The 11,929-nt window shown below is 39.9% G+C and overlaps 1 protein-coding gene across 2 annotated transcripts in view; it reads right to left on the reverse strand.

Moving 5' to 3' along the window:
- SNX6 (sorting nexin 6) overlaps positions 1–10,288 on the reverse strand; it is a 34,867-nt gene extending 24,579 nt beyond the window's left edge. Inside the window, exons 1-6 of one of the 2 annotated variants that reach the window (XM_067296719.1) lie at positions 10,229–10,288; positions 10,030–10,077; positions 4,985–5,089; positions 4,038–4,148; positions 2,360–2,481; positions 249–372 (exon numbers count right to left, since the gene is read on the reverse strand). In XM_067296719.1, the coding sequence (XP_067152820.1) occupies positions 249–372; positions 2,360–2,481; positions 4,038–4,148; positions 4,985–5,089; positions 10,030–10,077; positions 10,229–10,234 (516 nt within the window). In that variant the 5' untranslated portion in view covers positions 10,235–10,288. Of the gene's footprint in view, positions 1–248; positions 373–2,359; positions 2,482–4,037; positions 4,149–4,984; positions 5,090–10,029; positions 10,081–10,228 lie in introns of both variants that reach the window. The other variant, XM_067296718.1, reaches the window with a different exon arrangement.
- Between the last annotated feature and the right edge of the window lie 1,641 nt (positions 10,289–11,929).

Genomic DNA, 11,929 nt, shown 5'->3' on the forward strand with positions numbered 1-11,929 from the left:
ATCCAAAGCATATTAATTTCACATAAATATTTTTAATGCTGAAGCTAGCACAGAGAGAGCATTTGGTCCCCCAGCTGGCAGCAGAATGCACTCCTGTTGAGTTAAATGAATTTTTAACCTTTAAAATACATGTATGTCTGAACTGATGCAATTTGCTTTGGGAGGTAAAGCCTTTTTATCAATTTTCCATGCTACCATAAATGTACATCTTGATTTCTCTTGCTAGCAAATCAGTTTTCAATACTCACATCCTGATTATATTCCAAGAAGACATGGAAATTTAAATCCTTTCTCAAAATGGGATGTGCTGCCACACGACACAAAAACACTTCATGCATTGCAACTGTCTTCTTGAATATTGCCAAATATTCACTGAAAACAAGAAACGAGAAAGACATAAGAGTTTCACCTGAAGCAATTAAGTTTCAAATAAGCCCAGTGAGAAGTTTTAAGAGATCCTCAGTAAGGATACAAGATTGTAAGCTGACATAGTAAAGGTTATCACTCTGATATTTGATACATACATAAATACACAGTACAATGTTAATATAAGGGGGAAATTTGAAACCCTAACATACAGGCTTTTAAAGAAGACTCAACAAATATATTCTAATTTTTAAGACTAGCTAACATACAGACTGGTTTGCTACAAACTTAACCTGTATTTAAGTGTCCTTCCTCCGCCTGCCCAAAAATCAAGAAATTGAGATACAGCCTACAGAGAGTATATAGCTGATGTGCAAATTACTTCCCCCCCATCTCCATCCCCTGACCTATTTGCACCCTCCTTACTTATTTGTCTTTAAATGTCCATTTAGTTTGTTAGCTCTTCAGATCAGCAGCCTCTTATTCTATGCTAAACCATCTACCCTTTTTGGGCTGAAGCTTACATGGAAGTTTTGCTTCATAGTGGTTCTAAAAGTGAAATTAAGTGCTGCATTTGGTAAATACAACCAAAAAAATCACGATTAATCATGACAATCACATAACTGTCCAGTTCAACCAACTCAACTTTAAAGCAAATATTAATTGTGATTTAATTAAGAGGAAAATATTCTTATCAATACAAGTTTGCTAGAATTCATTTTGCTTTACAAATTCAATTAATAAAATGTAACTTGCCCAGAAATGAGGAAGGGGCTCTTTTCCCCATTCTCAGATCAAACAGTGAAATAGTAGTAGTAACACTTTTGCTTCCACTATGTGCAAGGAGGTTAAGATTTACATACCAGCAAACCAGCAGGGCCAGTGTTGGGAGATGTTTGATCTCCGTGAGAGTAGTAGTCATTCAGTGAAGACAAAAAAGGAGGATGCAGAGGATGGAGGTGGCAGTAGAAGAAACCCCAAGTTTTCTGTGTTATCCAACCCCTAACCAGACCACAAGAGAATCATGATCAGGGCCGCTGGAAAACCACAGATTCTTCAAAATTTATAGTGTTTTGCTAACTTCCAGTTTTCTGCATATTAAGTGTTTATCTACTCTGCTATCAAATTATGTTGTATGTATCACTAATACAGGGCTTTTAAAAACATTTGCTCACAGTAGCTGGAGGCCAAAAAGAAAGAAACAGTCCTAAGAGAAGAATTCTTTTCTTCCCAATTCAGAGCTCCTGAGAGAAGCAGTCTAGAAGCAGTGTAAATACACACTTGAAAACTAAAACCAACAACAGGAAAAGGATCAAAGAAGTGAGTGCATGACAATGAAAGTGGATGGAGCAAGGAGAAACTTCACTGTGTAACTCAATATAGAACAAAAAACCTTATTGCAGATCTTTTGATTCGCATTAAATTTACAGTAACAGAAGATACTATATTCAGGAAGTATACTCTCCTTGTGCAAAAAAAAGATTTTCATTAAAAAAAAAGGGGGGGGGAGATTTTCTAGTAATCTCCACACTTCTTGGGAAACAGAAGGTCAGCATCTATGCTTACAGTACCAAGCATATGCAAAAAAAAAAAACTAGTTCAATGTTCAATTGTATGTATAAACTTTAAAGTTTCATTATACTTACAAAATGTGGAATACCAGAACTAAAAAAGATTGAGGCTACCTCCCTTCATAAGTGTTCTGTGAACAAAAGAAACTACCAAGTTGTTGCCTTACAAAAGGACGTTTCAAGAACATGCTGATTTTCTTCCTGTTTCAGAAAATCTTTTATGAAATTGTCGTAACTTCTGGACAATGATTTTTCCAATTTTCCTGCTGGCTCTGATCATGATCACTAAGATAACCCTGGTTATGTAGCAACTGGATGCTCAAGCCTACATCTTGCATAAAGGACCATTACAGTGAAATCAGAAACATGGGAAAGCAAACAGCATTAAAAAGGGGAGGGGAGTAGTAATCATGTCTACATACGCCTCCAGTTCTTGTTTCATCTTGGTGAATTCCTCTTTAGTCATTGATCCTTCCCCTTCTCCAAGTTTCTGCAATTTCTCCCTTGAGGCATCAAAGTCAGGCCTGGGTGGTGCTGGTGGAATCTGGAAATGAATCGAAGTTTTTTTGTGTGTGCGTGTGCATGCATGTGTGTTTTTTTTTAAGTTGCTTGCAGCTTTTTAATACATGGCTCTCCCTTTCCTTGTTTATTAAGGCATTTATCGACACATTCTCTAATGAACAATTTTCTGCATTACTATGCCAATTTTGGTTAAGCGACCTTGGAGATTACTAAAGAATTAAGTAATGGTTTCAGTAGTTCAATTACAACAGAAATCAAACAATACCTAACTTTCCCAATACAAGGAATTAAAACAAAAATAACTATAAAATTGTGGTTTAGTTTTAGCTTATTTGGTAAGGATTGTTTCTTGTTTAAAGAAAAAAAGAATTTCTGCAACTATTTTCACATCATCCATTTATAACCCCTGAAAACATTTAATTGAAAACCATTCTGTATTATCTGCAGACACTAGTTCTTTCTTGCAGCACTGTTGACATTAAAGATACATCTGCTGAAATAACAAAGTATGCAGCAGGCAAGTCTCTAGGTTACTTGATCTGGTAATATAGTATATTAATGTTGAAAGAGGAAACACTGTAGTCAAACTGATCCTGGACTGCAATGAATAAGGAGACACAAAACAAAGCTAGGCTAAGCTCAAATTTAAGTTCACTGGTATTAACCCATTATATTAATCCTTTACAAAAAAAAAAAATCCAGTCTACTCAGTCAACCATTTGAAACTAATTACTACCATACTGAAGGTCTGTTCCTTCCAGGTAACTCTTCTTACTAAAAAAGATTAGCTCAAGAACAGTATGACACACCATAGATTACTTTCAACATAATGTACCCATTAGTCAATCAAAAATACACATTTATCTATTGAATCGGTAGATCTCCTCACTCAAACACAAAATGAAATACATAACTTTCATACCAAGATAACAAATACTCCAATTTTTAATTAAAGTATGAACAGTCACATCCAATTTCAACAGGCACTTTCATAAGATAACTATTTTGGTGACATCCATTCCCTGCACACCTTAAATAAACTACAAAGCAAAAGCTGTTGGGTATTAAGGTTCTCTGTAGTTCCAGGGGGTATTTGCTGGGTTTTTTCTCCAACTGATTTATGGGAAAATGATTCTGATCTTCATAATGAAAACTAAAAAGCTTAATTATTACAGAGTTCAGTTACTGCACTCTGCCATTCCAGCTAAAACAATGGAAACATGAAACTAAGTTAAACAGTAGTTTGCAAGAACAATAGCACCATGTTATAAAGTTCACCTGTCTCCCACATTTTAATGTTGTGGTCTAAAACTACACTAGAATACGGATAAAACATTAAACCGCTCACTCCTTAGGACTAAAAGGCAAGGAATACGACAACTACAATGACTTTCCTACAAGTTTACTTCAAACATTAACTTCGCATAACTGCATGAAACAAAGTAGTAAAGCATCCGATTTGATTATAGAAGGAATGAACACCTTTCCACTCCCACTGTATTTAAAAGCAGCCATTAGTATTTTTGATCCAGTTCAGGGAAAACAGTGTAAATAAAATGGAAGAACTGTAATACTTACGATATAGCCAGCATAGTCCTCATTCTCAACAAAGGAATCATGAAGCCAAATAAACTCTTCATGTTGACGAACAACAGAAAATTCATTTTGTTTGAAATTTGGTAAGGAACTCTGAAGGGAAAAAGGGGAAGAAATTATGGAAAAAATTTAAAGTTTTTCATTACTATATGAAAAAAAGCCTTAAAGGAACAATAAAAAATATCCCTGTAAAAATAACCCAAGCATCTAGATAAGGATTTGAAAAAAATGTTTGTACAGTAATGATTATCCCTATCTTAATTAGTACATCAGTCAATTGAAATGGGATGTCCAGACAGGTTGCGGAGTCTTCACCCTTGGAGATGCTCAAAACCTGACTGGACAATCCCTGAGCAACCTGCTCCAGTTCACTCTGATCTGAGCAGAGGGGCTGGATTAGGTGACCTCCAGAGGTCCCATCCAACCTCAACTATTCTGTGAGTGATTCTGCCATCAATAAACCTTTGAATCTAAAGAAATAAAAAGTAAACAACCAGTGATTATTAACAAAACTTGAATATAATTCCATTATAAAATATATTTTTAGAATCTGAAACAACAATGTTTAATTTAATGAAAACTATACTGAAGAATATTGAGGTATATTAAAGATTTATACGTGCAAATAGGCCAATTACTAAGCATGGGAATAAATGACAACACAACAATCCAGAAAACTGAAAAGTCTTTTTTTCTAAACTATTTTTGGGTTGCCTTCTGTTTTTTCTTTTTTAAACTTAAGCAATTTTTTGTGATCTGAATTTTTTCTTGAGTGCTGTAGCTGAAACATTCTCTTAAACAAGAGATTATGCTTTTTTTTATTATTATTTCCTTTGGAAAGTATTACATTTGTTTCAATAAATAGTTCAAGCAAACTTTCTTTTCTATATAATTACAAAAATTTTCAGTGTACAGACCCAGGCTTTTACCTTTGTATGGACAGTGAATTTCACTTTGTCCCTCTCACTGAGTGCATCTGAAATATCCACTTGCAGAGCAGCATCAGTCTGGAGATCTACATTTATTGCTCTAAGCTAAACAAAGAAAAATCTATTTAGCTTAAATAAAAAAAAAAAGAAGAAGAAAGAACAGAAACCTAAAAAAAAAAAAAAATCTGAACTTTACAGAGCTAAGCTTCCTTGGAAGTATTTTCTGAAACAAGATTGCAACCTCTTTAAAAAACAGCATTACAAACAGCACAAATGTGAGGAAAAAATAGAATGTGTATTTTCTTTGCAAGACATGTAAAAAAAGCTCTTAAGTCTCACAAAATGATACGAAAGTCACATCAAAAAGAAAATGGGACAAATGATCAAATACAGAAAATTCAGCAGATAACTGTGCACTGTAATAAGAAGAGTCAATTTGGGACAGTAACTGGACCAAACGCTCCACTGGTACTCAGTGAAACTAGTATGATTCCCCTTACACTTGCTCTGCTGTTCTAGAGCAATTTGCTGCATGCCAATATCTTCATCATGGTTAACGAAAACTCAGAACAATTTTTACAAGTACTAAGGCTAATTCTGAAATCTTCTGCAATCACATTGTCAGAAATTATTTCAATTCCATGCTTACGAGGCTCACTTTTTACTAAGACATTGTGTTCTTTGATGTTGCTGTTTTTCTAGGAGTATCACATTCTACTGCATAAAAACACTTTGCCTTACAAAGAAAAACACCTACCCCCCCCAAGTTTCTTCTGGATTGCTTTTTCAAGTCTGTGCTCAAGTACAAAAATGCTTAAGTATCAACAACTCATAGTACAAAGGCTACACAGGAGCAGATTTTGAATGGCATGCTGCAATGCACTGAGGCTTGGGAAGGACAGCATTAGGAAAGAAGCATCAACTCCCAGATCTTGTTTGCCACCAGTTATCCTAATCCATTGTAGTGGTCAACACTAGCTCCTACTCCTCACTTTTCTCTTTACCCTCAACACAGACAACTCTGCTGCTTATATGGCAGCAACCAGACAGAGACAGCTTACAATTAACATATTAATGTAAACCAAAATCACTACAGTCTAGCATGTTATGCTAAATTAGCAAACTGTAGCAGTTCAACAGCTACCACACATATAGTTAAGTCATCCTTACAAAAAGGTGGAAAGCATTAAAATCACCCCCAAGGTAACATATTCCCTTATATGCTTCAGGAATCTTCCCCCCTCCCACCCAGGTTTAGGTGTCACAGCCTCACACAAAGGCAAGATATTGTCATGCACCAATCCGCTGCATCTCACTGCTCTGAAGAAGAATCTCCCAGCTCCTACTGAGCTTCCAGTGTGCTTAACATCTAACTTAAGAAAGAAAAATACAGTCTGGCATACCAATGTCTGCCTTGTCTCAGCACGTAAAAGTTGTTAATGGTTAGGTTCTTTGGGGTAGTTTGTTTTTACATTCCCCCAGAATACATTAATAAGTACAGAGTAATCTCAGCAAATAATCTTTATTATCCAAATGGCATTTTTGTAGTCTTTCACAGATCATAAATGCTTTGTCCTTTTGTTCTCTCCCTCTCCTTTTTTTTAAGGTAGCATAACACGTAGCATAACACAAAATTCCAAGATTCAGGATAACATCTGCTCAAGGTTGTCACTAGTGCTTACGCAGTGTCTAGTGTAGCACATCCAGGCCACGTGCGCTAGTCACAGCTTCAGAAACAAAATGTCTTTCTGTGCCGAGGAAATTAAAAGCAAACAGGACAACTTCACTCATCGCATATAAGTGTAAAGGACTATTTCCTTGACTGTTACAAACTTAGCATAATTTAACATATGATTAAATTGAGTTATCTAGCCTGACTGCCAACAGGGAACATTTTCAACTGCAATGGTAACGAAGCATTTTGTAAAAGGTGTCAAAGACAATCAGAAAGTTGAAGGACTCCAAATTTATTCCTGTGGCACAATGGTTCATATTGCATTACTGGGAATTAAATACATAAACAATATCATCACACCACAAACTTAAGCAATCTCTTCATCACTACTTCAAAAGAAAACTGCCACCAACAGATGGTTTTCTAGTTATCCAGGGAGTAGAAGAAGAAAAAAAATATAATGCTACAAAACCTTCCAAAGTCTGATTTGAATAAAAACTGAAATGAAACTACCTTAAATTCTGAAACACTGGAGATGGCATAAAGTCCCTCTGCCTCTGGCCCCCCTTACAAACACACACAACATAGCACAATAATTTTATACTTAGATACATACACTATACCCTTCCTGGATATCTTGAAAAACAAAAGCTAACTTCTCTTTACTGCTTAACAGTTTCCTACCCTATACTAACAAAGTCTTTGCTTTATTCAAAAGGTCTAGAAAATATCAGAGACCAAAAAGAGGGCTAAGTGATGCTAGCATACTAAAAGCAAGAGAATACAATAAAAGGGGAGGGGATTTAGCAACTAAGCTCTTGTTCAAGGACCAAATATACTTCAAATGATATTGGAAGGAAGTTGCTATAGACAAGGAAAACAACCAAACCTTACGTTCCTGTTCCTTGGTAATGTCATCCTTTAACAGTAACTATTACATGTTAACCTCTTTCCAAAAAGTTAAGAGAAAAGAGGGCCTTTCTTCAAAGGATTCTTTATAAACAGATAGGGAAGTACACAGAGCAAGGAAACAAACAATATTTTCACAACAAAAGATTACTAAGTGTCACTATAGCATTAAGTTTCTAACAGACCTGTCCTAAGGGATAGGTCGTTTCCCTTAAAAGAGTATACAAGAACATTAGCCAGGTATATATAGGTATAAAATACACAAGACAGTACTGGTAGGTCAACACTATACCTGCTCTTCAAGCACGTATTGTTCATGCAGAAAGATCACAAAAAAATAGGAACCAAGTTACTCAAAGTGCATTTAACAGTATCTTTCCTAAGTGAGATTTAGAAAAGCAATTCCTGCAAGTTCATTTATGCAGACCATTTATAACAAGTTCCTTCTACAGACCACCCACTGCTACTTCCTCAAAGTTGATTCTCAGTGCTCTATTTTACAACCCATCGGAAAACGCTCCATATGGTATAACACAATTGTTAGAAAATTACTGTTTTATGTGGCCCAACATGATTTCAAGCTTTCTTTTCATCCCATCACCCCAACAAGGTTAAACTCAATGCAACTGTAGCTCACCAACATGATTCTGGAAAGTTAAAAGTAGGGTTGGCATAACAATCTCTGAGTTCTAGAGAGGAAAGAACACTTATTTCCAAAACTGGAAGTTCAATTACCCTAACCAGAAGTTGCTATACAGGCTTTCTACAACTAGAGGCTTGACCTACCCATTTTTTTTAATCACAGAGGAAGGTGACAAATCGGAGACAGGGAAATACCTTAGGAAAAAATGTTTTTTACTGCTGCTACCAAGAAAAAGAGAAGTTATGGTTCTGAACATTAAAACACAGTGAATCCATTTATAAGCAGATATTTGTGAACAGGAAGGAGAAGGACTCTTCTAGCTTAACTCCTCAGTGTTAGATGCTGGAGGAAGTGAGGAAAAAATAAATAAATAAAAAAGAGAGTGGGACTGCACTTGGCCAACTGAGATGTAAGTTGTCCAACAGCACAAACAAGACTGCTAAGAGATTTCTAAAGGGTTTAAAAATACATTATGAATTCTGACTACCTGTGGTCTTAAAAGGAAAATTTAAAAAAAAAGTTTCACACAGGATCAGATGTTCTACCCACAGCTTCAGATAAAGACAACTATGCACTTCCAGGTCTGTCCCTAAATACCAGGGACAACATGCATAAAATATGACTCCAGTGTTAACAAGTTCTACAGCCCAGGTTCTGAAGATACTCAAAGCACTACAATTTCCACTTTCCCTCCTTTTTATCCAGTATTCTTACTGAAGTAGTTATATAATTAAAGGCAGAGGTTCTACAGGGGGCAGAACAGGCCTAGTATGATACTAAGCATCAAGGATAGTATTCCCTTTTGACTTCATGGTCATAAACTGGAGCACAAAATGCACTGGAATCCTACCACATTCAGTCAAAATTAATTTTCTCTACTCTTTAAAAATTCCTTGATATTACACTTGAGTATGGCATGCATGATAAAAAGCGTATACCAATGCAGTGTTATTTAGATTTTGCATTTTTAGTACTCACCATTTTGGGTATGATGGATATAGCTATTTTAATAACCTGCAACAGCCAAGTCAATCTAAGCATTCCTTTGCAAAAGCAGCTCTCCTACCATGCTCAAAGTCATTCTTTCTCAAGATATTGAATGATGGGAGTAATCAGTCTGAATGAGTTATACTAGATTAGCTGATTTGTTGCTTAAGTGAGACAGGGCAGTTAAAGAAAGATGGATAGAGCAGTTATAAAGAGAGGATAAATGAAGGCCAGAATCAGCAGGCCAGAGAAAAAGGTTTTCCCAGTAAGAAACATAATCATGGCATCCTGTACCAACAGAAATTCATACAACAACAGAACTTCTTTTCCATAATAAGTTTATTATGCAGTGTGCCTGCAATATAAACCTCCTACTGTCATCTATGGGAAGAACCTCTAGGCTTAAAGAGAGCACACAGTGGTACGCTATTTCCCCTAGGCCCTAGATCACAATTACAGAGGGAACCTGGTGCTCTCCACAAGGCCGGTCAACCTGGGCAGGAGCACAGCAGCCTTGGGGGGGACGTGACAGAGCAGGGGACAACAAAGAGATAAAATACCAATTTCTAGCAACGCTCACAGATCTGCTTCAAGTTACTCTATCAAAAGCATTATCGATCAACCCTTCCTAAACTTGGCTGACAGAAAAATGAAAAAATCACGGCAAAACACACGTAGGTAGAGGCTAAATTCACAGGCAGGCCTTGCTGTTTCCCCATCAACAAACCCCAGCAGTCACCCCCCGCCCCCCAGCACCGAGCCTCCCGGCAGCCACGCAGGGGCTCGGGCCCGCGGGGGAGGCCCGGGGCCCCCGCCGCCCGCGGCACTTACACCTCGGTCCTCCTCCGAGAGGAAATCTGGGCCGTCGTCCGAGCCTTCCTGCTGGGGGCGACGAGGGGGCGGCGGAGCGGGCCGAGGGGGCGCGGGCGGACACGGCGGGGGCGGAGGGGAGACAAAGCGCACAGGTTAGCGACCCGGCCACACACACACACCCGCCCCGGCCCGGCCCCGCGGCCGCCCAGGCACCCACCATCATGGCTGCTCGCAGCGCTCGGCGCCGCCGCCCCGACCTCCCTCCCCCTCCCCCTCCCCCGGCAGGCCGCCCGAGCCCAGCGGCGAGCCGAGGCGGGGCGGGGCGGGGCGGGGCTGCGGCGCGCGGCGGCGGCTGAGCGCGCCGCGTCTCGCGAGGGAGCCGGAGAGCGCGGCGCGTGGGCGGGGGCAGCCCGCGCCTAACCGTCGCCTGCCCGCCTCGCCCCTCCCCCCGCCAGCGCGCGCCCGGCCGCCGCTGAGGGAGGGCGCTGCGGCCGCTGTGGAGGGCGGGCAGAGACCGCGGGCCCTGGCCGGGAGGCGGCGAGGCCGGAGCCTCCATAGCGAGGAGGTCGCGGGGGAGCCGCTCCCCGTCCCTGGAGGCGGCGGCCGCGCCCAGCGGCCCCCGCCTTTATCAGCACCCGCCCGTTCTGTGCCTCGCTCCGCGTGCGGCGGCCTCTGCTGCAGCAGGGCAGCTCCGGAGCTGCTGGTCTCTCTCGCTTCCCGAAGTGCTGCCTCTGCCTCACGCACGCAGTTTGTGGATGGGAGCGCGGCTCTGCTCGTGTGTGTGAAACTCGGCTCGAATGCCTGCTCCACACGCTGAATGCAAGTGCACAAAACCTCTGAAAACGCAAATAGCGGGCAGGGCTCTGTGTCTGCTGCCGACCTTGACCTTTAGCCATAAAGGAAATCGGCTGCTCTTGAGCTGTCCTCTTTTGTTCATAATTTCAGTGAGAGAGGGGCTTCAGCAGTGTTAGCCCTTTACCACATTAATTTTTACAAGTGTGTATGTAAAATTGACTGTGCAATTATGCTGTGCTAGAAATTAAGTGGTTCACAGTATGTCTTTGATTTATGAGCAGTTACATGACTGAAACTGGTGACTGCCTTTCATTCAGACCAAGCAATGGAGCAGTTGAATGCTCCTTTGTTTAATGATAACGGAAACAGTGGAAAACAGCAGCATCCAAAGACCAGACTGGATATAAATGTAGAGGGTAAAGACTCGGTGCCTGAAACTGCACTTTGCTGTGAATCAGAACTAGAACAGCAAAGAAGCAGCCTCGGGCTGGGGTTGTATGATCAGCGTGCAGCTATCTGTGCCCATGCCGGTGCTGAGAGATGGTGGCAGGTGTGGGCACTAGTGCTCTCGTGGGTGTATCAGACAGACAAGGAACTTGATCCAATTGCAAATTAATCTCACAACAAATGATTAGCTTCCATCTGAATAAAACTCAGTAATCCAGCCAAGCCCATAGTTACACAAGCACTAATGGAACAGACCGCTGTTTCCAGCAGTGCACTATGGATTTAGATGGGCCTAAGCTGCTCAGGAAGCTACACCTTGAGAAATCCTACTTGTGTAGCCTCAAGATAAATGAAGAGAAAGTTTTCTGAGCTCTCTACTGCTTAAAATGTGCTTAGAATTCTGAAAATGAAAATTGTCTCTTGGTACATGTTCATCCTATTGCTGCAGAAAGAGGCCTTTGAATATTTTTTTTTGCAGATAATTATAAAGGTTGCTTTTTAAACAATCTTCATGTACACAGTCAATTTCTGTGTTGATACAGACACATGCCACATCATCCAAAGCACTGACTTACTACTTGGGTCAAGAGAAGTAAAAAATTTTTACAAGATACTGAGAGGAGTATTTAAATATTGACCTATCATACTGAAGGGGTACAGATGAAGGCATGCAGGA

This window comes from Apteryx mantelli, chromosome 4, assembly GCF_036417845.1.
Source record: "Apteryx mantelli isolate bAptMan1 chromosome 4, bAptMan1.hap1, whole genome shotgun sequence".
Taxonomy (NCBI): Eukaryota; Metazoa; Chordata; class Aves; order Apterygiformes; family Apterygidae; genus Apteryx; species Apteryx mantelli.